Source organism: Oreochromis aureus, linkage group 9 (genome assembly GCF_013358895.1).
Source record: "Oreochromis aureus strain Israel breed Guangdong linkage group 9, ZZ_aureus, whole genome shotgun sequence".
Lineage (NCBI taxonomy): Eukaryota > Metazoa > Chordata > Actinopteri > Cichliformes > Cichlidae > Oreochromis > Oreochromis aureus.
Window position 1 is genome coordinate 705,907 of NC_052950.1, and position 26,563 is coordinate 732,469.

Consider the following 26,563-nt stretch of genomic DNA (forward strand, 5'->3'; position numbering starts at 1 on the left):
CGCGGGGACACTGAAAACTGAGCTGAAGGTGGCTGCTGAGCAGGGGACACTGAAAACTGAGCTGAGGGTGGCTGGGCAGCTAACTGAGCTGAGGACTGAAACCCACCAGGTTCTACTTTCTCCAGGGGTCCAGAGGTGGCAACAGTCACCAACTCAGCCTCTGGGGAAGCCCTGGGGAGAGTCTCCATCTCCGTGTAGCCTGACTGGGCCAACAGGTCCACTAACTGCGCTGCAGGCCCCATGACCTCTGCCTTAACTAACACCACAGGTGAAGGTGGAGGTGTGATGAGGTGAGGATGGCGAGGGTGCTGTTTCTTCTTTAAGGGTGGATCGAGCGATTTGGCAATAAACCTTGGCGAAAAATCCTGCTGACGCCGAGAACACCAAGTTGTGAGGGACTCCAGGAGGGCAGCTCAGAGACTCATGAGCACTGCAGTCCAGCAGTCTCGTGCTCGTGTTGCATCTCTTCCCTCATCAGCCGTCTAGTTTTCACACAGTCATACACCAACACATGCACCCAACAGGCCATTTTTAACACGGACCATGTCTAAATGTAAACTAGCTCCACCTTTAGTTTTTATTCATATCTCATTCCTCCCTGTAGATACTGACACTTGGCCATGTCACACACTGATCAAGCCTTTGAATTCATTAATATTTTAATACAATTTTGAGAAATTTGAGACATGCACTGTTGTATGGTCGGCAAGGTATCAATCTTAATTGCCCCTTGGGGATAAATAAAGTCTCTCTGACTGACTGTTAACTATGGGACTTCATATAGACAGGTGTGTTTATTCCACTTCATGTCTGTCAAGTGAGTTTGCCACAGGTGGACTTCTTTCCTATTTAAAGAAGATACCACAGAGATCGCTATTATAATGAATGAATCCATCTCCACTTGTCTACCTATATTCAGAGGCCTTTTGGCTCTGGTGTCACGGTCCTGGGTCATGTGACCGGTGTTTTTTTGTATTTTGTTGTTCCTGTGTGTTCTAGCTTCATTTCAGCGTATCTAGTTAAATCCTGTCTTGCTTAGGTTGCAGTTACAGTTCATGGTTCCCCTTATGTCTGACCAATAAGTCTCCCTTATTGGTTAGTGTGTCTAATCTGTCTTGTCTCAAGTCTGTGTGGTTGATGTTGTCTCGCTCATGTCACGTCTGCGTCTTAGTAATGGTTCCTGTTTTAATTTGAAGGCATCTTGTGGCCCATGTTGTTTTAGTTTCACTTCCACTGTGGTGTCATTACGTTCATTCTAGTCAGCTGTTTCCTCGTGTGTCTCCACTTCCCCTGATCACCTCGTGCGTGTCTTTAAATCTTCCTGTGTTCAGTGTCACATCGTCTGTGTTACCTACCTCCCTGTCATCACAGCCATAGTCTTCATCGTTATTATAGCTCACAATTCTTAGGTTCCAGTTTAAATTTCACCACAGTCCTCATTTTCGGGAGGGGCACTGAAATTCGGGATTCTCCCGGAAGAATCGGGAGGGTTGGCATGTATGCCACTAGGGGCTCCACTCACAAGTGAGTTGAGAGGAGGGGTTTTGTCGAGTTGTGTGGCGTGATGTGTTCAGTTGATGTGTGGTGATAAATAAAGTCGGAGTGGAAAGTTAGAGCTCCCGTGTCGTCTGTACCATACCTCTACATTGGTGACCCTAGATTTGGACATGTTGCAGGCCATGGATGATGCTGGCCTCGCCCTGGACGCACCAGCGACTGCCGGGCCTCTGCCTCCTGCCGCGGCTACAGTCGCCGTAGTGCTCAAGTTGCCGGACTTTTGGCTCCATGATCCCCCGTCGTGGTTCGTTCACGTGGAGGCTCAGTTTGCTCTTCGCAGCATCTCGGCTGACGATGCAAAGTTTCATCATGTGGTGGCCTCGCTCGACCTGCTAGCCACCCGCCGTGCGATGACCCTCCTCCGGGACCCACCCGCACACTGGAAATATGTCGCCCTTAAGGACCTGCTGCTTCGGCGATACACCCTCTCTGATGCGGAGTGAGCATGGCTCTGAAACTCATGAAGAGCATGTTGTCCTTGCTCGGATCAGATGACGCGGGATTCCTCTTCATCCATCTCTTCCTTCCACAGTTGCCTTTGGCCTTGAGGGCTGGCCTCGCCAACTCCCCATTTCTGGCAGCGAGGGATTACTGGTCCCTGGCAGAAGAAGCGGATTGCATCCTTCTGGCTTCCTGCACCTTCGAAGCGCATGCCCTGGCTATGGACCCACTGACAGCACCTCCACCTGCCTCCGCCCGGAGCAGGAGATCTGGCGCTGACGGCGGGAATCGTTACATGACGGCACTGCTGGAAAGGCCTCTGCTTCTATCATCAGCATTTTGGCGCCAGAGCGTGTCGCTGCCTGCCACTTCGCTCTTTTCCAGCCCAGGGAAACGGGGCTGCCAGTGCGCTGTAGTCGCTGCGGTTGCTGGTGATATGGAGAGGCTGCTCTTCATTGAAGACTCACGCTCAGGGAGATGTTTTCTGGTGGACTCCAGCTCCCAGAAGAGCCTCGTTCCACCGGGTGCAGCTGACAGGTTAGTGGCGGGCCCTGGGCCGCGGCTAATTGCAGCTACTGGTTATCCTATCGCAACGTTTGGGGAGAGGTTAGTGACTGTTAGCTTCCTTGGTCGAGATTTCCAGTGGAACTTTGTTGTTGCTGACAGTTTGGTGCCTATCTTGGGCCCGGATTTTCTGTGCTCATGGGCTGTTCATAGATGTTGCTCACAGACGTTTGATTGATGCTGTGTTGTTCTCTTCGCTACCTTGTTTTGCCTGGGCTGCCAACCTCCTCATTTGGGCCAATTTAGTTGCCTCCAGGGATGTGTTTCAGTGTTTGCTGTTGAAGTTTCCATGATTGTCTGTTCCTAATTTCTCCAGCACGATGACGAAGCATGTGGTTAAGCATTATATCCCCGTGGTCGGGCCCCCGGTGTTTGTGCACACACACCTCCTCGATCCCGCGAAACTGTCCGTCGCTCAGGAAGAGTTTGTGGCCATGGAGCACCTGGGCATTGTGCAGCACTTGAACAGTGCACGGGCCTCTCCAATCACATGGTGCCCAAATCAGACGGGCGGTGGCGGCCGTGCTGGGATTTTCGGCGTTTAAATAACGTTATGGAGAACGACATTCAGGATTTTTCCACCCATCTCGCCGGGACCTCGGTTTTTTCCAAAATCGACTTGGTGTGGGGGTATCACCAGGTTCTGGTGCACGCTGAGGATGTTCCTAAAACTGCCATCATTACACCCTTTGGCTTGTTTGAGTTTCTACGCATGCCGTTTGGGCTGAAAGGTGCCGCTCAGAATTTTCAGCGCCTGATGGACTCTGTCTTGCGCGGGCTGCCTTTCGTTTTCGTATACCAGCATGAGTCTCATCTGCACCAGGTTTTCCAGCATTTGGCGGAGCACAGCCTAATCATCAATCTGTCCAAGTGCGGCTTACCATCCCTGGATTTCCTGGGGCACCGCATTTCCGCCGACGGTGTGGAAACAGGGTCGGGGCTGTTGCAACCCTTCCACGTCCCACCTCGGTTAGGGCGTTGCAGGAGTTTTTGGGGATGATCAGTTTTTACAACTGTTTTCTTCCTGGAGCTGCCCACCTGTTGCAGCCACTCTATGCTGCTTTAAAAGCTAAAACAGAATTCTCTATGTTTTCTGGAGACCGTTTTAACTTTGTACCTTTTAGTGTTTATGAAGTGCATAAAGCTTTAAAGGCTTTGGATCACAGAAAACCTCCTGGTCCAGACTTGATGGAACCTTATTTTCTGAAGTTGGCAGCGGATTATATTGCAGAACCACTTTCAATTCTATTTAATTTTTCAATTAAAACCAAAGAAATTCCATCGGTTTGGAAATCAGCTTTTGTCTTGCCTTTGTTGAAAGGAGGTGATCCATCAGTGTTGACTAATTATAGGCCAATATCAAATTTGTGTGTTTTATCCAAAATCATGGAATCTCTAGTTTGTGACCAGTTGAAGGAGTTTTTGTACTCTAATGATATTGTTTCTAAATTTCAGTCAGGCTTCAGGAAAAACACAGTACTAACACTGCCACTATGAAAGTGATAAATGATATTATTATGGCACTTGATAAGAAATTGTACTGTGCGTCACTCTTTATTGACCTCTCAAAAGCTTTTGACACTGTTGATCATGCTGTCCTAAAAAACAGACTGCTCAGCCTTGGATTGTCAGAACATGCAATAGCGTGGTTCTCAAATTATCTGAATAATAGAACCCAGTGCATTAAACTTGAAGGTCTTTGTTCTGAATTTGTTGCTGTCCACAAGGGGGTGCCACAGGGCTCAGTTTTGGGTCCCCTTCTGTTTCTTTTATATATCAATGACTTGGGTCAAAATGTCTCAGACACAAATTTGCATTTTTATGCTGACGATACAGTTATTTACTGTTATGGTTCATCTCTTACTCAGGCCATTGAAACCTTACAGAAAGCCTTTGTTGCTTTCCAGCATTCACTTATCCAGCTAAAATTAGTTCTCAATGCTGATAAGACTAAGCTAATGTTGTTTTCTAAGGCAAAGAAGGTCCCAGAGCCTATTCCAGTGGTGTCCACCCTTGAAGGAAATGTCATAGAGATAGTTCATGAATATAAATACCTTGGTGTCTGGATAGATGACTCCTTTACCTTTAAACCACATATAGAGAGACTTGTAAAGAAACTGAGGCTGAAACTTCGTTTTTTTCCGTAATAAACAGTGTTTTTCTTTTGCAGTAAAAACGTCTTGTCACTGCAACCTTTTTATCTGTGTTAGATTATGGTGACATTCTGTATATGAACGCTTCTTCTTCATGCCTTCTAATGTTGGACACGGTGTATCATGCTTCCTTGAGGTTTATCACCAATTGTAGATATTTGACCCATCATTGTGACTTGTACTTAAGAGTAAACTGGCCTTCTTTGGCCATTAGAAGACAGGGGCATTGGTACACTTTTATTTACAAAGCTATGCTTGGATTGCTGCCTCCTTATATTTGTACTTTGGTCACAAGGAAAAATAGTGGTTCTTACTCCTTGCGTTCAAATGATCAGCTGCTGCTGTCTGTTCCCCTTGTCCGCACAGAGTTGGGTAAGAAAGCCTTTGTCCACTCTGCGCCTTTTTCGTGGAACCTGTTACAGAAAGACTGAAACTGACTGAACTGTTGTCTTTAAATGTTTTTAAACTAAACTCAAAGCCCTACAGACTGCCTCAATAATGTGTAATTGTTTTGTGTAATTTTTAATCTTGTTTGTTTGTATGTATTTGTTTGGAAATTTGTTGCCTCTTGGCCAGGACTCCCTTGAAAAAGAGGTTTTAATCTCAATGGGACATTCCTGGTTAAATAAAAAAAAAAAAAAAAAAAAAAAAAAAAAAAAAAACGGCTTAAGATCCTGTTGACTGGTCCCCAGAACGCATCCAAGCTTTTTCTGCCGCGAAGTCAGCGCTGGCCAACGCTGCCCAGCTGTTCCCGTCAGTGGAGATTGCGTTGACTACTGTCAGAGTACGCATGTAGCAGTGGGCGCCGTGTTGTAACAGCGGGACTCTGGCGTCTGGCAGCAGCTCGCCTTTTTCAGTCATATGCTCCGAGACACCAAATGCAAGTACAATGTTTTTGACAGGGAGTTGTTGGCTCTGCACCTCGTGACATGACATTTTCTTTTTTTCCCTCAAGGGTCCCAGTTTCACCGTCTATGTTGGCCACAAGCCTTTGACCTTCGCCATGTCCAAGGTTTCTGACCCTTGGAGCATTTAGCGGCCATTTCGGAGTTTACGATGGACATTCAGCACATTGCTGGTAAGTCCAACCAGGGTGCTGACTGTCTGTCCCACATGTTGGTTTCTCCCGTGTATGTCAGTGTCGAATACGCCACCATGGCCGCTGAGCAGAGCAGCGACCCAGACGCCCTTGCCCTTTGGTCCGCGCAGATGGGCCTCGTGCTGGAGGACATGCCGGTGAGGGACAGCAGTCCGCATTTGTTGTGCAATGTTTCTACCGGTTGCCCACGCCCTATCGTTCCCCTTAAGTGGCACTGCCGTGTTTTCGACTATCCATGCCCTCTCTCATCCAGGTGTACTGGCTTCGGTCAAGCTGGTCAGCGCCAGGTTCATTTGGCTGGGCCTGCGAAAATCTGTGAAGAGCTGGGCTGTGGCGTGTGTTCCATGTGTTCCTTTTTGTCAGGCACGATACCTATGATGAGGAAAGTCAGAGCTCCTTTGTCGTCTGTACCATACCTCCACAACATTATCGTAATTATCTAACATAAACACTTAACTCCTGCATCTCGGTGGGTTAAATCTGAATGACCCATCTTTCACTGTGCTGTTCACTCTTTACAGAGGAAATGTCAGTGCAGATTTGATCACTTTTGCAGCAAATGACATAGAGGTTGTGTTATTTCTTTCCAGCCTTCAGGCTACTCTGCAAACACATTCACTGTAAGAGGTGGTACTGCTCTTTCATATTTCCTCAAATTTTAATTCACGGGATCTTTGGAGCCAAACCCATTCAAGAAAACAGACAAGACAACAATTTGGTAAAAGGAATAATGTATAGTAACAGAGACTGAGAGGTCAAGCCTTTTTTTAATTACAGAAACCATCTCTGCTGAATACATTGATTACTCTAGCCCATTCAAAATAAGCCTTAACTTTAAAAGCTTAACTTCCCTTCAGAAAACAGAATTTTAACTTGAACATGGCACATAAACATTCATCTCACAACGCAGCAGCTAACTATTTACCCAGCAAACCTAGTTAACTAGCTGCCCAGAGTAAATAACCTAGCCTCTCAGAACATGTTACACTATAAAAATTACCATCTCATTTCCTTTCTGAATAAAATGTAGTAACAATGAAGATGACTGTCTTTATCCTACAATGAATTAAAAATATTGTCTGCCCGTTTGAAGAAAGCTTAAAAAAAAACCTTTTAGCATTCTCCTAGCATTAGCCTTTTTTAATCTTTACATACTATGCTCATATATCATGTATGCAGTCATCAAATATACATTTAAGAATATTCTGCAGGTTTTATATGAGTGAACTAGAACAACAAAAAGGTCATTTAACTGAGTTTTAAACTCAAGACTTGACAAATTAGCTAACAAAGATATTAGCTGGTTTATCTAGCTAAAGTTAACATTAACTAGCTAACTGATAACCCTCACGGGTAATTAAGCTAAAGCCTTAAGAGTTACCTTACCCTAAAAAGACAAACTATGTTTTTTTTTAATATTTATTATTAGGTACAGGTTGCTAAAAATAAAGTAATGTTTCTATGTGCATTTTTTTATTTCTATACAGAGGAGTAGCAGCGTCCCCAGACTCCATTTGTTTAGGGTATTTTAAATCAATCATGCCAGCTGTGATTTAAAGAGGAACCATTATGCCCTCTCTTCATCTAAAACATACAGATTCTTTTAAACAAAGCTGTTACAGTAAAAAGCCAAAAGCTTCGATTTGTCCAAACAATTTTATTTTTTTTATTTCTTCATGTGCTTTCTTTAAATTCGGTGTTCCGGACACTGAATGATTACAAAGTACAGACACTTCTCCTCGGCCAATGAGAACCCAGCATCCTTGAAGGCGTGGTCCTTAAAAAGACTGCATGTTTCAAACAGATTAGCAAAGAGAGGACAGTAGAACATAAACAATTAAACTGAAACTCATGTAGAAAACAGATGCATATAAAGCAAATCTACAAAAATAAAAATATAGAGCTAAACATCAAGACAACAGGCCTCATGTTAAAGAAGAGAAGCATCATGTAAGTCAACAAAGTGAATACGAGTACTTCCAAAAGGTTGAACTGTTGCAGCTTAGTTAGAACTTTTTTGTTATTTTTTTTTACTGTAAACTGAAATTAAACACTTTCACCATAAAAAAGCAGCCCAGGCTCAGTGAGAGAAAAAAACACTTTAAAGGTAATAATAATAGTAATGCTAATAATAATAACAGATGGATGGGTTCCCTGCTATAGAGCTGCCTAGCACAGTAATACTGTTAGATATAGAGACACATTGTGCTATTCAGGCAAATAAACACATAGAGATGGGAAACACATATTATATTATGTTCTGGAGTAAACACATTTTATAATTATCATCATGCAACATATAGCAACTATTTGTTTCAGAAACATGGCACAAAATCAGACAGATACATATCAAATATAGAGACATTTTTTATATTGCATTTTTATTAATACTTCATATAAGACATTAAAGGCATACTGTGGAAAATCTGCCCACAGTGGATTGTGGGTAGCAACTGATTGTCCTTTCTGTTAGTGAATGGCTTATTGCTTCAAGCAGAAAACTTCCCTTTTGCTTTCTGCTGCTTTAAGGTTCATTGTTGATTCTCAGTGAGTTTGAGGAATGTCAAGGGAGCACTTTGTTAGAAGTGACGCTCATAAAATACGTCAGTTTAACTGACAGCATTAAACTCATTATTACATGTTCTAATACCAGAAAAAGGCATTAAAAACAAACAATATTTATTTTTAATAATTATGCTGGGGCGCCAGTTTAGCTCAGTGGGTGAGCAGGCAACCATGTTGCAGGGGGGCAGGCAGGAGTGGCCCGGGCTTGTGTAGCCCCCGCAGGAAATGCAGCCAATGGCGTGCAACGAAGACATTATCATTATCTTCATGTCATTATGTGGGGACCAAAGCTGGTGCTCAAAAATCCAAGGTCGTCAAGTTATTCTACATCTGACTGTTTATATTATTTATATTTATTATTTATTTAACCAATGCAGATGGCCTCCCTGCTTCTTCCTGTTAAAAAGGGGTTTTTCCTTTCCACTGTCAGCAGGTGCTTTCTCTGTGTTACTGTAGGTTCTCTACCTTATAATAAATTATATTAATGATATTTTATGAGCACCACTTCAAGTATAGTGTTACCAGGTTTGTTTGGACAAAAGCTTTATATGATCAGGTGAAACTGGCCGAGGTTTTAGATCACTGCTACGTGAACTAGACCAGTACCTGGATGTCTGTCTCCCCCGTCTAAACTGGGAGCTTGTTTCACAGAAGCTGGGTCGATGGCACGGACTAAAAATCCTGCAAAAGTTGACTTTGGAGACTTTGTTTAGCCAGTCCTTCAAACTGTGTTTGGATTAGTTGGGCTCAGTTTGAGCAATAATACTGCTGAGGTTAGAGGTTCAATCGCCAGGTCCACATGCAGCACACTGTCATGTACCACAGGCTTTAAATGTGTGCCCTTCATTACATATGTTCCAATGTATGTTTACAATGTACACAGATACCTGGATGTAGTGACACCAAAGATGATGTGTGTGTGTGTGTGTCTTAACAAGGATAGTTTGTCCAGTCTTGAATCAAACATGCACATCAGCGCCCCCTCCTGGTGCTCCTGGGACAGATGGATAAACAGTGATTATCACACACACACACACACACACACACACACACACACACACACACACACACACACACTGGCTGGGAAATCCAGTGAGTAACTAGTCACTAAACACAGCTGATACAAAAGCTTCGAACCACCCTGATTGTTTGAAACGCAGGTCAGTCAATAGGAATGATTGTCATCATGATCGTCTGTTCATTGCTGCCAGAACACGCCCGCCATCCTGACTTTGGCACACTGGGAGTCACAGAGGCTGGCGCTTAGAGCACTGGAGCCGGTGTAACAAGGAGACCCAGGAGGAAACACAGTGCGGGTGCCAGAGGTGACGATGGCGTGCTCCCTGAGGAGCGGATGGAAGATGTCTTGATTTCAGTGGTGAGGAAGGCAGACAGAGGAACGTGGGACACCAGAGTGGGGCTGGCATAGTTGATGAGGGAGTCAATTTTCTCAGCCTCTTTACTGCAGGCTTCAATCTGCAAAACACAACATTATTTATACACAACAACAGTCACCACAAGGTGCTTATACTGTAAGGAAAAACAATCAAACAACTGTGAGCAAGGGATACACTGTAAAAAAAAAATTCCTAAAAACCAGTAATATTCCGGCAGCTGGGGCACCAAAATAATACCAGAAAATACCAGAAAATAACTTTCTCTTAAAAATACGGTTATTTTCAGTAATGACAATACAGTTTGTTGCCCTAATTTTACATGGGATTCTGCCTTTTTCAGGGGTTCGAATCCACTGAACAGCTACCCTGAGGTACCCCTGAGCAGGGTACTGTCCCTACACACTGCTCCCCGTGCGTTGGATTGGTCCCTGTCCACTGCTTCACTGAGTGAAAGGGTTAAATGCAGAGAGGAATTTACTAATTACCAAAGTATACATTATGACATTATTATTATTATTACAAGTGCTTTTTAGCAGCAGATCCCAGGGAAAGCTGACTGCTGTGGCTGCTGGGAGGAAGATGGGATAAAAGACCCACTATGTAAAAAAGCCGGACAGTAATAACAACAGTTAAATGCAGTGTGGTTCATAAACACACAGCAAGTGAAAAAGGTGACTTAAGTAGAAATACTGCATGGGGAGGCCTAATCCTACTGAACCTCAACTATCCAGGCCTAACTATATGCTTCATGACCAAGCAGAGAGGGGGTCTGTCTCCCCAGTCCAAACTGGGAGCTGGTTCCACAGAAGGCAGCCATTTACAATCCAAGGTGAAGAAGAGATGCAGGCTTCTTCCCTTTTGTCTTATGTAAGATGAGCTGTTCAGAAGATTGGACCTAAGATGTTCACCTGCAGAGACTCCACAGCGGTCAGGGTCATGGTGGGGTGACAATAACAGATGGAGTACACATCTGCATGTGCATTTTGTTGTTAGTGCCAGTGTAGGGTGGATCAGTGTGTTCTCAGTCAGCTGTAGGAGTCACATGTGCTGTGACAGTTTCCTCCCAGGATGTCTTTAGATATGTTCACATATATCAAGTCAAAAGCGTCTGTAGCTGCACACACCAACCAACTGTGGAGCCAAAAGATATCAGTGATTTTCTATGTAGGTCAAATTCATACTACATATCCAAATCAGATAAAGTACACCTGGAATCAGTCACCTGTAGAACAGGTGAGGCCAACATGACAACGCAAAACAACACCACCTTCTCTGATTCTCTGCTAAGGCTCTAGGTCATCATGTGACCTCTACCAGCCAGTCCCAATCATCCCAGGCCTCCTCCTCCCCCTGCTTCACTGACAACACATCACTCTGAAACGGGGGGAGGGGGGGCTGCCACAGTTGGTAGGCCCGTTTGCGTGGCTTTTCTGGCTGTGTACAGCAACACATGCACCCAACAGGCCACAGACAGTCAAGGAGGGGAGCACGAGGGTTTTCTACACCCTCATTCCCAGCACCCTGTCTGAGGCTGGGGTTGGCTCTGGGGGTGCCTCTCCATTCACACCCCAGAGGGTGGGTGGATGTGGAAGTGTGTGTGTGTGTATGTGGCCAGGCCTGGGTCTGGGGCTCACTGGTCCCTTTGGCACATTGATGTAATTGCAGTGTGTGGCCTCGGGTCTTCTGCAGTCTTGAGGAGCAGCCGGGGCTCCTGGGTCTTTCCACCTCTGCATCATTTTCAAATACGTTTCATGAAAAACGCTCACGTTCTCTCTCCCACACTCACAGCATTATATGTCCCTTTGTTTCGTCTGTACGGTGTTTTGTTGCAGATGCAGCAGTTGGAAACCTGACCTGTCTGTTTGGTTCATCTCCAACTCTCCCCCCACCTCAGCCTTCACCCCGTCCACTGCAGCATAATATCCACACAGTTACAATATAACATAAATAAATCCAATAAAGCCCACAGAGAGCCGACACTGCTCTTCTTGGGCACAACAAAGCGTTGAGACCACGACTGTGCTCGTCACGACTGTCAAACAGGACACGTGATTAAAAGATCATGTGACAGCAACGCACACAAATATGCCATGCCATTCATTCATTCAGGGGAACGTCACACAGCTAAAATATAACCTTTCACTGCAAACACTGTGAACATGATGTTCACACATTCTCAAAAAAGTAAAGAGCAGCAACACAAGCATGTGCACAACAACAGATATAGCAAACTATTATTTTGTATGTGTGCATGATGGTGTTTGTTACCTGCAGAGGTGTTGGCTGCTGGTCCACTGGGGCGATGATGACCACCAGCAGGTGGTCAATACTCAGGTAGCCGAAAACATCACACTGTGGCACTGAGATGTGAGGCCGCAGGATCTGAAGGACATCGTGGACCGTCACTGGCTGCTTCTTGTTCAGCTGCATGCAGTGACAGACAGCGTTACATTAATGTTACTGTCCCAACGTCAGTGACACTTTAATGAGGGCAACAAATACAAACTCCCAGCACAGTACCACAGTATCTCTCTTTACTGGAAAACACTGGGTTTTGGGGGGGTAACTACCTACAACAGTATACTTAACTGACACATATATAATGACAGCAGTGAGCTTACTACAGAAATCAATACATTTCTAGTAGTGCTGTCAGCATTAATCTCGTTAAAATGACGTTAACACCATAACCGCATTAACGCAGCAAATCTCCATTAGCTAGTTAATGCGGATTGCCCCGTGCTTGGGGCTGTACTGCGTCAACGCGTTAGCGCGGTTAGCTCGTTGACGCGTTAGCGCCTCACACATGGGGGCTGCGTTAATGCAATTATGGCGTTAACGCCATTTTAATGAGATTAATGCTGACAGCACTAGTTCATTTACATGAAAAACAAACAGACTTCACTCTGTGCTTAAAGTTAAAGGTTACAGAACATGTTCAGCACCATGTTGTGTCAGTACAGAGCGTGATGTCACCAGATTGGTTGCGTGGGTCGATACATCAGTTTATGTTAGCCAACTACTGAGGGGGTCACTTTTGCGCCTCCCCCGGCTGCGACTATGAGTCCTATGTTGGTAACCTGTCCACTGTCACTGTCTGTTAAACAGTAAGTGGTTCTTTGTTGTTTGGCTAGCTTCACTGAAACAGGAAAATCTACAGCTGTTAGCCGTAATGTTCAGGTTCATGAAGCACTTTATAACACAAGAGACTGTGTGGAGCAGGTGGTGACTGTTCCAGTGTACCAAGCTGCACAATCAGCTTGCAAAGCAGATGTTCTCAACATGCAACAGTCTCTCTTTTCCCAAGAACTCTTAGATTCAGGTCAGGTGATTGGCTGGGCCCTTTCAGCAGCTTTAGCTTCTTTCTCTGAAACCAACTGAGTTTCTTTGGCTGTTTGTTTGGGATCATTGTCTTGCTGCAGTAACGACCCTCTTTTCATCTTCATCATCTTTGTCGATGGCAGCTAATTTTTATCAAGAATGTGTTGGTACATTTTTCCATTCATCCTTCTTTCAATTAATGAAGCATGCCAGTGGTGTAAGCAGAGAAAACAGCCCAGCACTATGATGCTCCCAGCACCAAATTTCAGTGTAGGTATGGTGTTTCTGGGGCGATATGCAGTACCTTTTCCCTCCAAACATGGTGTGTATTGTGGCATCCAAAAAGTTCAATCTTGGGCTCATCTGACCAGACCATATTCTCCCAGTATTTCACAGGCAAACTTCATCAAACTTTAAACCTCAACATACTTTTTCTTAAACAGTGGAGTCTTGCATGGTGAGTGTGCATACAGGCGGTTGAGTGCATTGCTTATTGTTTTCTTTGAAACAGTTGTACCTGCTGATTCCAGGTCTGTCTGTAGCTCTCCACAAGTCGTCCTTGGCTCTTGCACAACCCGTTTGATCATTCGTTTTACTCTTCTACCTGAAATCTTAAGGGCAGCACCTGGTTGTAGCCAGTTTATGGTGAAATGATGTTTTTCTACTTTGGGATTATGGTCCCAACAGTGCTCACTGTAACCTTCAGCAGTTCTTCTCTAACCAGTGCTTTCAGTGTGTTTTGAAAAACAAGGATGTGAATATCTTGAGAGAGCTCACGGTTTTACCTCTCATGAAATGTTTCTTGTGTACACCTCGGTAATGTTTTACAGCGTTTTATAGGCCATCAGTTGGGACTGAACCAGCTGATATTAATTTGCAGGACTGCTTTCTATTTACTTTGTCATCAGCATAAATGATTCATAAGCATATCATACTGGACAGTGGCTTTGTTACCTAAACAAACAAACAGCTGTGAACCGTCCATACCTTTGAGAACGTGTTCATCCGCTCTTTGCTCCAAAGGATCTGCAGGATGCTGGCACATATGGGACAACAGGCTCCTGGATAAAGTTCAGAGAACACATTATAATAAAATGTAATGTCTTTACATTTATGTGACACTATCCTACTTGTACTGACAGTTAAAAGTATTTCAGACATTTCTTTTAAAACATTCATACATTTCACTTTAAGCATTTTACCTCACATCCACGGTCAACTTAGAATCACCAGTTAACCTAAAATGCATGTCCTGGCAGGCACGTGCAGAGGGGGGGGGGGGCGGAAGGGGCTTGAGCACCCGCCCCTTTCCTGATGGGTGCCCAAAGTGCCCTTTTGTTGAGGCAATTTTTTTTAAAATTTTTAATTATTTTTTTTAAATGTGTGTGTGCGTGTGGAGTCCTGTCTGTGCCCCTCAACAATAATATTTAACTATTAATCACATTTTTGCTAAATAAAAGGATCTGGCTTGCATCAGTCACATGATCACCATTAACCAATGATCGCCCTTGACGGCAGAACGCGCTGGTTACGAGCCGGGAATGAGCTCACAAAGAGCACGCGCATTTTTTGCGGTCCGGAGCTGTAGGAGAAACACAAATTACCTCAGAGACACAGACTGATGCGACAAAACCAGTAAGTAGGTGTACAGCGCACACTGTAGTCTACAGCACACAGGAGTATTAGCTTATCACGTACACGTTGGTAAGCTGTCTTGTGGCAACTGACGAACTGAAACAAATGAGCGTGCTGTGTGTGCAACAGCGCGACAAACATTACCTGTCCTTTTATTAACTGCACATGTAGTGCTGGTCATAGCTGCTGGCTCACTGGGTAAGGCTGTCATGGGTCTGTAGCTCTGTCACCGTGTTAGGGAACATATTTAGTTTTAAAGTAAGTTACAGGGCTTTTCCTGCCTTTCTGGAGGGATTATATTTCACTTAAAACGATCTAATATGCATGTCCACATAATAATGGATTATTATAATTATAATATTTAAAAAACACGCTGTATTTTAAAGAACATACATTAAGAAACAGATTATATTTAGATTTATATTTTAAATAAGACAAAATGCTGATTTTACAGCAGCAAAATTATTGTATCTCTACAGTTTAAAAATGTAATAAGCTTTCTGCCTGCTCAGAGTGGATAGTGAAACAAATGGAATCATCATAAACGCATTATTATAAATTTATTATTTTTTTTCCCTCATTGCTTTATTATTGTAGCTCTAGTAATAAATAATAAGGGAAGGATTCTGGATCAGCACCATGATGGAAACGTGCCCACAGTATATACAGTATTCTGAAGAAGGTCTAAAATGTCACTGCGTGTGCATGTGTGTGTTTTATGTATATGGATCTTTTAAATTATTACTCATAATATAACATTGTCCAGACATGGCTGGTAAGGACATGAGGAGGAAACAGTAGGAGCTGTGTGAGGTTACTAAAGGCAGTGGATCCCTCAGCAGCTGGATTACAAAGAGCACAGGTAACATTAACATGTACCAGTTGTTGGAGAGGTATTCCAGTATAAAAATAATAATAAGCACAACTGAAATGTTTTGCTTCTATAACATTTTTCTGTCATCATTTTATTATAGATTAAGTGTAAGAGTTGTTAAGTGTGGATAATTAAATAATAGTTTATCGCAATAGCAAGTTGTGCCTTGTTCTCAGATGGACAGCAAGGGAGAGTGATAGATGAGATGAGGGATGGAAGGAGGAGAGAGGCAAAAAGTGATTCACAGGCAGGGTCTAGTTTATTTCTCAGTTTTTGTTGCCTTATGGTTCCAAGCTCTGTCACCAATCTTTGCATTTTGTTATTATCTCATGACACTTGTTTAATCAGCTACCATCTCTCCTATGGACTTTTTAATGTCTACAGTCTCAGATCAGCACAGCCCTGCCCTCCAGCACTATCAGCAGCAGGAGCAGCAGCAACCCCTCAACAGCAACATTGTACCCATCAGGTAAAACATAGGCTACGTTTGCTTTGCCTCACAACAGTGATATAGTATGATGCGATCCCATATTAGATTCTTGATGAATGTGTGTTGTTGTTATTCAGCCTGGTTCAATGTGCCCCTTTTTAGCTTTGACCACCCACCCCTATAAACGTCTCTGCACGGCCCTGTGTCCTGGCCTGAGGGAGCTGGAGTCATCATGCAGGCACAGGGTGAACATGCGCTCTCCACACAGAAAAGCCCCCACCAGCAACCAGTCCTAACCACTCTACCACTGTACTGCCCATGACGCTACATAAATGTCATGCACAAAGTGTAATTTTACCTGTTGGCTGACCACAGTTAACCTTTTCATGTATGGTGCTGCTCCACTCACCGGGTGGAGTGACAGGGTGGCAGCCTGGAGTGGACAGAGATGGACACGAAACCAAACTGCAGGCTGAGTCGGGGGCCACGTCAGAGACAGCTCCCACAGCTCGGCAGGGGGCCTCATAGTCCACAGCGACACGGTCAGAATAGGCGCCACACACCGTGTTGTAGGTTTCGCCATTATGGCCACAGACTTGTTTTGGCTTTCTGCAGGCTTCCTGAGGACAGGACACACCAAGCACTATTTACACCATGGGAAGTGTATTTGATTGTGTTCTTTTTGTACTATACATACATACATACAACCAAAAGTTATGTTTAATGTACTGTTGGTCTGATAAAAAGCACTAGACAAAACTAAAATGTACCTTTGTTGTGTTTTCAAATGGACAAAACTGTGAGTCGTCTTCGATCACTCAACAAGAAGATTTTGCAAATTAAAAAAAACAACAATAAAATATCTAAACTTCTTTTAGTTATCTTGATATTTCTTGAGTAAAAAAGACTAGAGTAGTATTATAGTAGTATTCACTCTGAACCAATGTGGATTATTAAATATTAGGTCTCTCTCCTCCAAGTCTCTGTTAGTACATGACTTAATAATTGATCAACAAATCGATTTACTCTGCCTTACAGAAACCTGGTTGCAGCAGGATGATTATGTTAGTTTAAATGAATCAACACCCCGAATCATAACAACTGTCAGAACAGTCGAAGCACAGGCCGAGGAGCGGGTGTGGCAGCAATCTTCCACCTCAGCCTATTAATCAACCAAAGACCCAGACAGAGTTTTAAATCATTTGAAAGCCTGATGCTCAGCCTTGTCCACTCTAGCTGTAAAACTTGAAGGAGAAGTTTCATTTGCTGTTATCCATCATCCATCTGCCTCTCACTCAGAGATTCTCAGAGTTTCCATCCTACAGTCAAGCCCATAATTATTCATACCCCTGGCAAATTTTGACTTAAAGTTACTTTTATTCAACCAGCAATTGACTGGAAATGACACAGGTGTCTCCCAAAAGATAATAAGATGATGTACAAGAGGCATTATTGTGGAAAAAAAACATTTCTCAGCTTTTATTTACATTTGAGCAAAAAGTATCATGTCCAGAATTATTCATACCCTTTACAAACTGTCACAGTCTCTGGGAAAATCCAAAGTTCCATACCATTCCAAATAGTCCAAGCTGTTCTAAAGCATCCTAATTACCCTGATTAACTGGGAACAGCTGTTTTAATCAACCCAGCAGGTGAAAAACAGCAGCTCTCTGCAGTTGGTTTGTGGACAGTCATGGCTAAGAAGACAAAGGAGCTCAGTGAGGACCTGCGGCTGTGCATTGTGGCTGCTCACAAGTCAGGAAAGAGCTACAAGCCCATATCTAAATGTTTTCAAGTTCCAATGGCTAAACTGCAAAGTATTATTTAAAAAATACAAGATGCTCCGCACTGTGGAAAATCTCAGAGGATGTGGTCGGAAGCCCAAAGTGAAACCTGTGCTGGCCAGGAGGACAGTAAGAGAGGTGAAAAAGAATCCAAGGATCACCACCAAGGCCATCGTGGTGAATCTGTTATCTGCTGGTGGCAATGTCTCAAGGCAGACAGTCCAACGGACACTGCACACTGCTGGGTTCCATGGATGCAGACCAAGGAGGACGTCACTTCTCCAGATAAGGCACACAAAAGCTTGCTTGGCCTTTGCAAATGCTCATCTGGACAAAGAAGAAGACTTCTGGTCTTCTGTGTTATGGTCAGATGAATGCCAGGGGTATGAATAATTATGGGCTTGACTGTAGCTGGAAAACTCAAACACCAGTTTTATTTGTGATCAACTATCATCCATTTACTCAAGAGTGTGATCTGTTTTCTCAGACTTTTATTTGATTTAGTGCTCAGCTCAAATACAGTAATGGTTGTGGGTGATTTTAACATCCATGTACATACTAAGAATGACAGCCTTAACATCAATTATTAGACTCAATTGGCTTCTTTGAAATGGCATAGACATGATCTGAACATTTCGTACCTATTTTAATTTGGCATTCCCCACTAGCTAGTGCCCATATCTCATCTATTTTAACCTTTGTACTGCATTATTGCTGATTCTCCTAGATAATATTTTATATTTATGAATTGACCCGATCTCTGAACTGAGGCCCGATATCTATTTTATCTAGCCCACACTCCTGGTTTAATTAGTGCTTCCCATCTGTTAGTATTAGTACTAGTGATTGTTTTTGTACTGAATGTTTTATAACAATGACTTATTGCATTATTGTGAAGCACTTTGGTGTACCTTTGGTTTTAAATGTGCTATATAAATAAAATTGTATTGTACTGTATTTGACAGCATTCCCTAAAACCCCTCTTTTCTCCGATCATTTTGTCTTAACATTTAAATTTACAATAATGGATTACACAGCAGTGAGGAATATGTGTCATTACAGTCGGTGTCTTTATGAAAGTGCAGAGGACAAAAGACACACTGTTGAAGAGTGCCAGAAATTATTCATAACTAATGATTAAATGCAGTAGCGGTTTTTGATACGGGCGACAGGGGCGGCTGCCCAGGGTGGCATCGTGGTGGGGGCGCCATCACGGGCATCGGCAAAAAAAAAAAAAAAAAAGTTGCTCGTACTCATGCTGCCCCGACATCAGCCAGCACATTTTGGAGATGGCATAGGCACCGATTGGTTTTCTATCGCCCATTTGCTGGGAGCAAGGGCGCCCTCCGTTTGCGAGGTGCGAAATTCATTATGGTTCCGACAACAGTGGGAGTGTTCGCCCAGGGCGCCAAACAGGCTAGGACCGCCATTGATTAAATGCAAGTGAAAACCAAACAGTTTGGCTGCAGGAGGCCTAGGCTGCTGGGGGCTTCCCATGATGCACTAAGTGGAGGATTCAGGGTCACCTGATCCAGCCCTAACTATATGCTTTATCAAAAAGTAAAGTTTTAAACCTAATCTTAAAAGTAGAGATAGTGTCTGTCTCCTGAATCCAAACAGAGAGACGGTTCTACGTTTCAATGCCCTGTTTGTGGTTTACAAACACCCCAGTGCTCTGAGACTGACCTGCTCAGAAACCTTCTGTCTGACCCTTTCTGTGGAACATACCTGGCAGCGGCCCATGTAGGCCAAGGTTTTCCCAGCCTGGTGCAAATGGCACAGGCTGCGGTGGTCCATGCCCTCAGTGTCGCAGGCCGGGTCTTCGCTGTTCTTATCGCAGGTTGCAGCGTGCCCGATGCACTCATACTGGGGACAGTCTGACACGTCACTCAGACACACGCGATACTTTGGGATGCACCTGCCAAAACACACACAAACATATAGTACCATGAAAAAGTATTTGACCCTTGAGTGCCCCTGATTTCTTAGTCTGTTACATATTTGCCACACCTATATGTTACAGGTCATCAAAATAAATAGAATTAGATTAAAGCTGCAAGCAATGAAAGGCCCTTCCACCCTGGATGCACCGCTGGACGTGCCGCGGTTGAGCCGAGCCATAGCTTGGGCGTTCAGAGTCATGTGGTTGAAAATGCCATCTAAACATGTGTCACACTGCTGTATATCAAGCGTGGAACCATTAATTACCACTTCATCTTGATTAGATAACAATTATCATCTATTGGTGATTTCATGTTGCTGCTAGGTTAGGTGGGGCCGTAAGCGTGACCTAATACTGACACATGGATGTCTCCAGACTCAGACTGACATCAAGCACATGATGTTTGGGCGACTGGACGATTACAATAAACAATGCTGGGTCAGCATGCTGGCACCACCATGTCCTTTCACAGAACTCTAAAGCTCAAGCTCACCTGGGTTAGCAGCAGGAGTTTCAGGCAATAATCTGAAACTCCACCTAAATGGGCAAAAATAACAAACCACAATGAAGGTTTTGGAGTGGCCAAGTAAAGACAGACCGAAATCCTTGATTATGACGTTGGAATAGAATGTAAAAACTTGTTGACGCATCATATACTAACACCGTGTAAATGCATTTTTGTAACTCCTACATAGTCTGCCAATACCGCACTCAATACTAACAAAGAAGAACACAAAACAGGAGGACAGAAGACAATGGAAACAAGAGATTTAAAAAACTGTGAAAGTATTTCACAGAAAACAAAGTTAAATGCAGAATGTGCAAAGCATAGCGTGCCTTCCACTACAGCCCCCTGTAGCTGTGACATCAACTCTGAATGGCTTAAGTTAGTGCATTGCATTGATATCTTGTTTATGTTAATGTCTGTGCATTAATGTTTATATTAGCTTACCTGTCACACAAACTTCTCAGGATGATGCTGCTAAACAAAAACCATTGAGTTTTGTTAGCTAATGAGTGAAATTCGATACTAAACCTACACTGTGTCCTGTTTTTGTTTCTCAAATTAAGATTAGCGTTAATTCTGAATATTAAACCTGTTTCACCTAACGTTAGGTAGTTAATCTGTGGCTTGGACCATATAAATAATTATCTATCTATCTGGTTGAGAATGACCGAGCTAAGATCCTGTGGGACAGACGGACAAACTGGTGGTGGCTAACCAACCGGACATAGTGGTGACAGACAAGCAGAAGAAGACGGCCGTAGTGATCGATGTAGCGATACCCCAGAGATCTCTGTCCAGAAGAGCGCAGTCCTAGAAACAGCTGAGATACTGCGCAGGACCCTCAAGCTCCCAGGCCATTGGTAGAGGACCCAAGCTTGAAGGATAGACTGCCCGCAGGGGGCGAGGGGGGGGGGTTACTTTTTAATTGTTACACACACACACAAACGCCAGCTGCAGCTCATCAAGTGATTACGCTCTCCCTTCTTGAGTGGCAGCTGTTCCAGGAGGAAGCAGTGTGTGGAGACGGCTGGAAGGCTGTCTGGACTAAGACTCAACACCAATAAAAGCTAATGACAAGCACGCGGAGTGTTGCGAGTGGTAACTGCAGTTTACAGTAACAGTCTTTTCTAATGGTCTTTACTTCTTGTTTTACTAGAATTAAGCACAGATGTATGGACGAGTTTGTCCTGTAAAGAGCCAGGTGCACCTCTCAAATGGCTGAAGTCTCTCTTCAGCATGGTTATCAGCAGCTGCGAACATCATCTCAAAGATGTTGTTGTTGTTTAAATACTACTAGCACTTCAGTTTGTGTTACCTAATATTTTTATTATTTTCAAATTCATATGTCTCCTGGGTCATTTTTTTTTATTTGGGCAATTTCTTTTTCACATATGGGCAGATTAGCCTGGATAACTCTTTTCCCTTAATAAATGAAATAATCATTTAAAATGTGCTTGTGCTAGTGTGACCACCAAGTCAAATGTATACAAAAAATCAGAAGGAAGACAAATCCTGCATGTATATAACTCTATTCTGTTCTTTAAGGAACTATGTGTATGCAATTTCCAAAGCTGCAATAAAAAGAGCAAATGAACAGGAGCAAACCTCTTTCTTCTGAACACACAGAACCTTGCTCTATTACCATAGCAACTGAAAAGTCTTCAAGGCTGGGCGAATCATGTGTTACACACACCTGAGGTGGATCTCTCACTGCATTGTTTGCTCTGAGAAAGCAAAAAGCTTTAGAGCTCCCTGTGTGTGTGTGTGTGTGTGTGTGTGTGTTCGTTTAACATTTTATTACACCATTGTTGCACCAACACAATGTGAACCAAATCAAACTGAGATATGAGCTGACGTATCACAATCAATGCTGTTTTGCAGCTCTTGTTGGTCTCAGCATCTTTTACAGATGCTTCACAAATACAGAATTTGATTTTAAACATTCTGATCTTGTATTAGTAACAAAATAAACAAAGATACAGTTTTAAAATTGATGTATCAATAATAATTATAAAGTTATTTGCTCATAATTTGATTATTAGCTTCGATCAGACACATATCTGCTGATAGCCAAGCTGATATCAGGAGGTTCTGGGACAGAGCCATATAAATAAACTGGAATCCTAATCCCTACTATACAGTCTTGTTAGTCTGCTTGCCTATTGATAACGCTTCCACTTGTACTTGTGCTATCATCAGTTTGTGTGCTGGAGGAGAAAAATACAACATGATTATGAACATAACTGGTGTCCTGTCAACGCTTGTTGTTGTTTTGGTGTTTGTGTGTCTCTTTCTCTCTCTCCATCTCCTCCTCACTCCTCTCCCCCTGGGCGGTACTCCTTTCCGGGTTCCTGCCTTTGACCAACGCACTTATGTCTGGCCTGTGTGGCCCAAAGGTCGTGCCCACCAGTAGTGGAAGGGGTACTGGTGTGGCTCTCATTCTCCTCGGCGCCTCATGATTCCAGCTAAAATCACCATTGAGACATCACTCACAGTTTCAGTTTCATTAATGCCTTCCTAGCACACAATCACACATCCGCATAGAAGCACTGCTCCCTGTACTATAAGTCACTTTTCTAAATGGCCAACACCTGCCAGATATCACTCACGTAACTGAACCGGTCGCTCTCACCCTCCCTGGCAACCACTCTGAACTGATCAGTTTTTACGTGTTCAAGACTCCTCTCACTCTGCTCGTTTTAGGTTATCCCTGGCTCCAGCAACACGACCCCAATATTGATTGGAGGAATGATTACATGACTGGGTGAGGAGATGATTGTCACATGAACTGCTTTGAGTACTTGGTGATGCCATTTCGGGTTGGAGAACAAATTGTTTGTAAAAGGGAAGAATTGTGAATTCCATGTGAAAACTGTCTCTTTCCTGGATTACATCATTGAGCAGGGGAATCTCAAGCCTGATCCGGTTACAGTTCAAGCAGTAGTTGACTGGCCCAAGCCTTCTAATTGAAAACAACTCCAACCCTTCGTAGGATTCGCTCATTTCTACAACTGTTACATCCGGGACATTAGAAGAATTGCCTTGCCTCTTGCTCACTTGATTTCTCCCACTGTATTGTTTCAGTGGAACCAGTTAGCTCAGACTGCCTTTAACCAACTCAAGAAACCCTTTGTCTCTGCTCCTATCCTATCACTACTGGACCTAACACGCCAGTTCATCATGGAGGAGGATACCTCCAACTCTGGGGTGGGAGCTGTGCTCTCGCAAGACAATGAAGGTAAGCTCCACCGCTGTGCTTACTGGTGTTACTCCTGCAGAACAGAACTACGAAGTAGGGGACCTGGGAACTCCTAGCCATAATGCTTGCCTTGCAGGAGTGCCGGCACTGGCTCGAAGAAAACTCATCGTCTGGACCGATCATAAGAACCTAGCCTATCTGCAATCCGCCAAGTGGCTAAACACCCGACAAGCCACGTGGGCTCTGTTTTTCCACTTTTCCAACACTTACAGGCCTTGTTCAAGCAACATAAAGCCCGACGTTCTCTCCCGGCAATTCTCGACCTCCGAAGACACACCCAAGAATCCCGGATTCTCCCACTTACATGCATCATGGGAGCGGTGACCTGGGAGATCAAATCAGCTATTTGGGAGGCTCAGTGGTCGGAACCTCACCCTGTACCCGGCCCGCCAAGAGACTTTATGTTTCATACTCTGTCCGGCCTCAGGTACTCCACTGGGCAGATACGACCAAGTTCACCTGCCATCCAGGGATTCACCAAACTATCTCCTTCCTTTAACACTTCTTCTGGCGGCCCACGCTGCCCAAGAACACAAGGTAGTATTTTTCTGCCAGCACTACCTGCGCTCAAAACAAGTCACAGAGCTCTCCCCCCGTTAGCCTGCTTCAAACTCTGCCAACCCCCGTACGACCTTGGTCACACATTGCTCTGGATTTCGTGACCGGTCTACCTCCCTCTGCCAGGAACATGGTAATTTTGACTATCGCTGATCACTTTTCTAAAGTGGCTCCCTACAGCTCTGGAAAGAGCCCAACTCTTCACGAACCACATCTTCCGCCTCCATGGGATCCTTTGGACATCGTCTTTGACCGTGGATTCAGTCCCTTACATTCAACATCATCTGCGCAGGTGTTGCTGCCTATGGATGCCTCCCAACCAAGGAACAGAACAAGCAGCTGGCAGACCGACATCGGACCCCTGCACCTCCCTTTGAGTCCAGGCAGAGGGTATAGCTCTCGCTCACCCTGTTTCTGCCTGTCTGAAGTTACCTCACAATATGCACATGCATGTTGTCCTCCAGCTCAAACCTTACCTCTCCAGTCCACTGTGACTGGACCATCGAGCGAGTGTGTCGTGAGTCAGCGTCAGCATAGATTGCGAGTTGGACCTGTGGGTGACTGTCTTGGTGAAGAGTTTTTGGACGCGTGGATTCCCTGGATTCCCTAGAGCCCTTTCCCCTTCACCACTGTATAAAGCACCAGGTGTCACTCTGTAAATAAATCCACTTTAATTGTTACCCTTCAGAGTCCTGCGTTTGAGTCCTGCCTTTCGCCTTGACAATATGTGCGTCCTCTTTAGGATATGAATTTGTGTTGGTGTGTGGGACTGTAGGTTATTGTTAAATGATAATTATGAAACAATATGTTTCAAAGTAATGTAAGGTACTGCATTACCTTAACGTTAAGTGTTCTGTGTAATGTGTGTAAAACATTATTTTTTTTGAGTAATGACCCAACACTGATCACAACAAAGAGGGGAAATACCTCCTGTCACGGGCTGGGTCTCTGACCCAGCGTTTTGTGCTTTATTTTGTATTTTTGAGTCTTTTATGTTATGGTTGTGATTATAAGGTCCTGTGTTATTCTTATTTAGGATTTAGTTGAGTTTTGCTTTGCCATTATTATTATCTGTCTCATGAGTTTTGGGGTTTTGTTTCGAGTTTGTTATGTGTTTTAGGTCTGTGTGTTCCCTGTTATCAAGCTTCTGTTGTCATTTCTGCGTCTCATGTTTCCTGTTTTATTTTGGAGGAGTCTACTGTGCTGTTGTCGTTGTATTTAATTTCTCTTCCCAGTAGGGTCATTAGGTTCATGTGTATCAGCTGTTTCCTCATGTGTTTTCACTTCCCCTAATCACCCCTTTTGTGTATTTAGTCTGTGTGTTTCTGTTCACTCATTGTAAGGTTGTCTGTTATACTCGTCAGTTTTCACAGTCAGTCATAGCTTGTTCATAGTTTCATGTTTGCAGCTGCCTTCATTCGATAAGGAATTGAATTGATAAGTGATGTTGATAATGGAATCAGAATTCCTAAATTCTTATCAATTCCCATCCCTAGTCAGGAAAAGGACAGAGCGCAAGTAAAATGTACTGAACCCACCTCTGGTTTCTCTGGCAGGGTTTGCTGGCACATGGTTTACTGAGGTGGCACGGGCCAAAGACAAACTGACTGTCCTTGAATCCCATACATCGAGCAACACAGGCACTGGGATATGTCCGCCCATTAGAGGCACACACTGGAACAAAGCGGTCCTGGCAGCTGCAGGGAAGACCTAAGGGAGAGCAGAGGGAGACAGAAACCACTATTTCACTGAGAAGCGTGATTTGTATACAACCAAGAGTTAACAGAAAAGCTAAAAAACACAATCCGCTTTAAGGAAAATAACCTGTTAGGGTTGTATTCTAACCAACTATGCTCTCTAAAGTAGAGGCAAACATCTCAGAATACTGGGGTTTAGTTCTGTCCATGCTTTGCTTTGTAACCCACTGGATGCAATTTTAGCAGTCAAATCACAAACCCTTATCTCTTTAATTATTTTGGTGAAAAGTAAATTTAATTCATGTTGACATAAGGCTACAACATTACAATACTTTCCAGAAGCACTGTATCACACATTTATTGGGAATATATAGTCCAGATATACCTGATGAAGTTTAGATGGAACTAAATGTTGTAATTTTATAAATATACAAGCAGTAAGTGAGGCAGTTCGTAGGAATTGTATTTATTTTTATTGTCCTTTTTTCCCTTCAAGCCACATGATGCTCATTCAGGTGTGCAGAAATTTTGGGGGCAAAATAGTCCAGAGGCCACAAAGGTTATGAAGAGGCTTTTACCAGGCTGTAAACTGCAAACTTTTCAAAGCTAAAAAATTGGTATTTTAAACCTTTGTTTAGTTTTGTGCGTTGGCATTGGCTTCCTGTTTAGCTCTGGATGTTACTGGGCGGAATATTCTTGGACAAGTGAGATTTTTCTTTCCTTCAAGACTGAATTTGGGGATAATCCATCGTACATGTCAAACATGTTTTAATAACCAA

The 26,563-nt window shown here is 43.6% G+C and overlaps 1 protein-coding gene across 1 annotated transcript in view; it reads right to left on the reverse strand.

Annotated features, from left to right (window-relative positions):
- Positions 1-7,451: 7,451 nt before the first annotated feature.
- The window catches only part of reck (reversion-inducing-cysteine-rich protein with kazal motifs), a 72,216-nt gene continuing 53,104 nt past the window's right edge, over positions 7,452-26,563 (reverse strand). Inside the window, exons 16-21 of the mRNA XM_031748205.2 lie at positions 25,626-25,797; positions 19,549-19,738; positions 16,446-16,656; positions 14,085-14,158; positions 12,045-12,200; positions 7,452-9,855 (exon numbers count right to left, since the gene is read on the reverse strand). Of these exons, the coding sequence (XP_031604065.1) occupies positions 9,643-9,855; positions 12,045-12,200; positions 14,085-14,158; positions 16,446-16,656; positions 19,549-19,738; positions 25,626-25,797 (1,016 nt within the window). The 3' untranslated portion in view covers positions 7,452-9,642. The remainder of the gene's footprint in view (positions 9,856-12,044; positions 12,201-14,084; positions 14,159-16,445; positions 16,657-19,548; positions 19,739-25,625; positions 25,798-26,563) is intronic.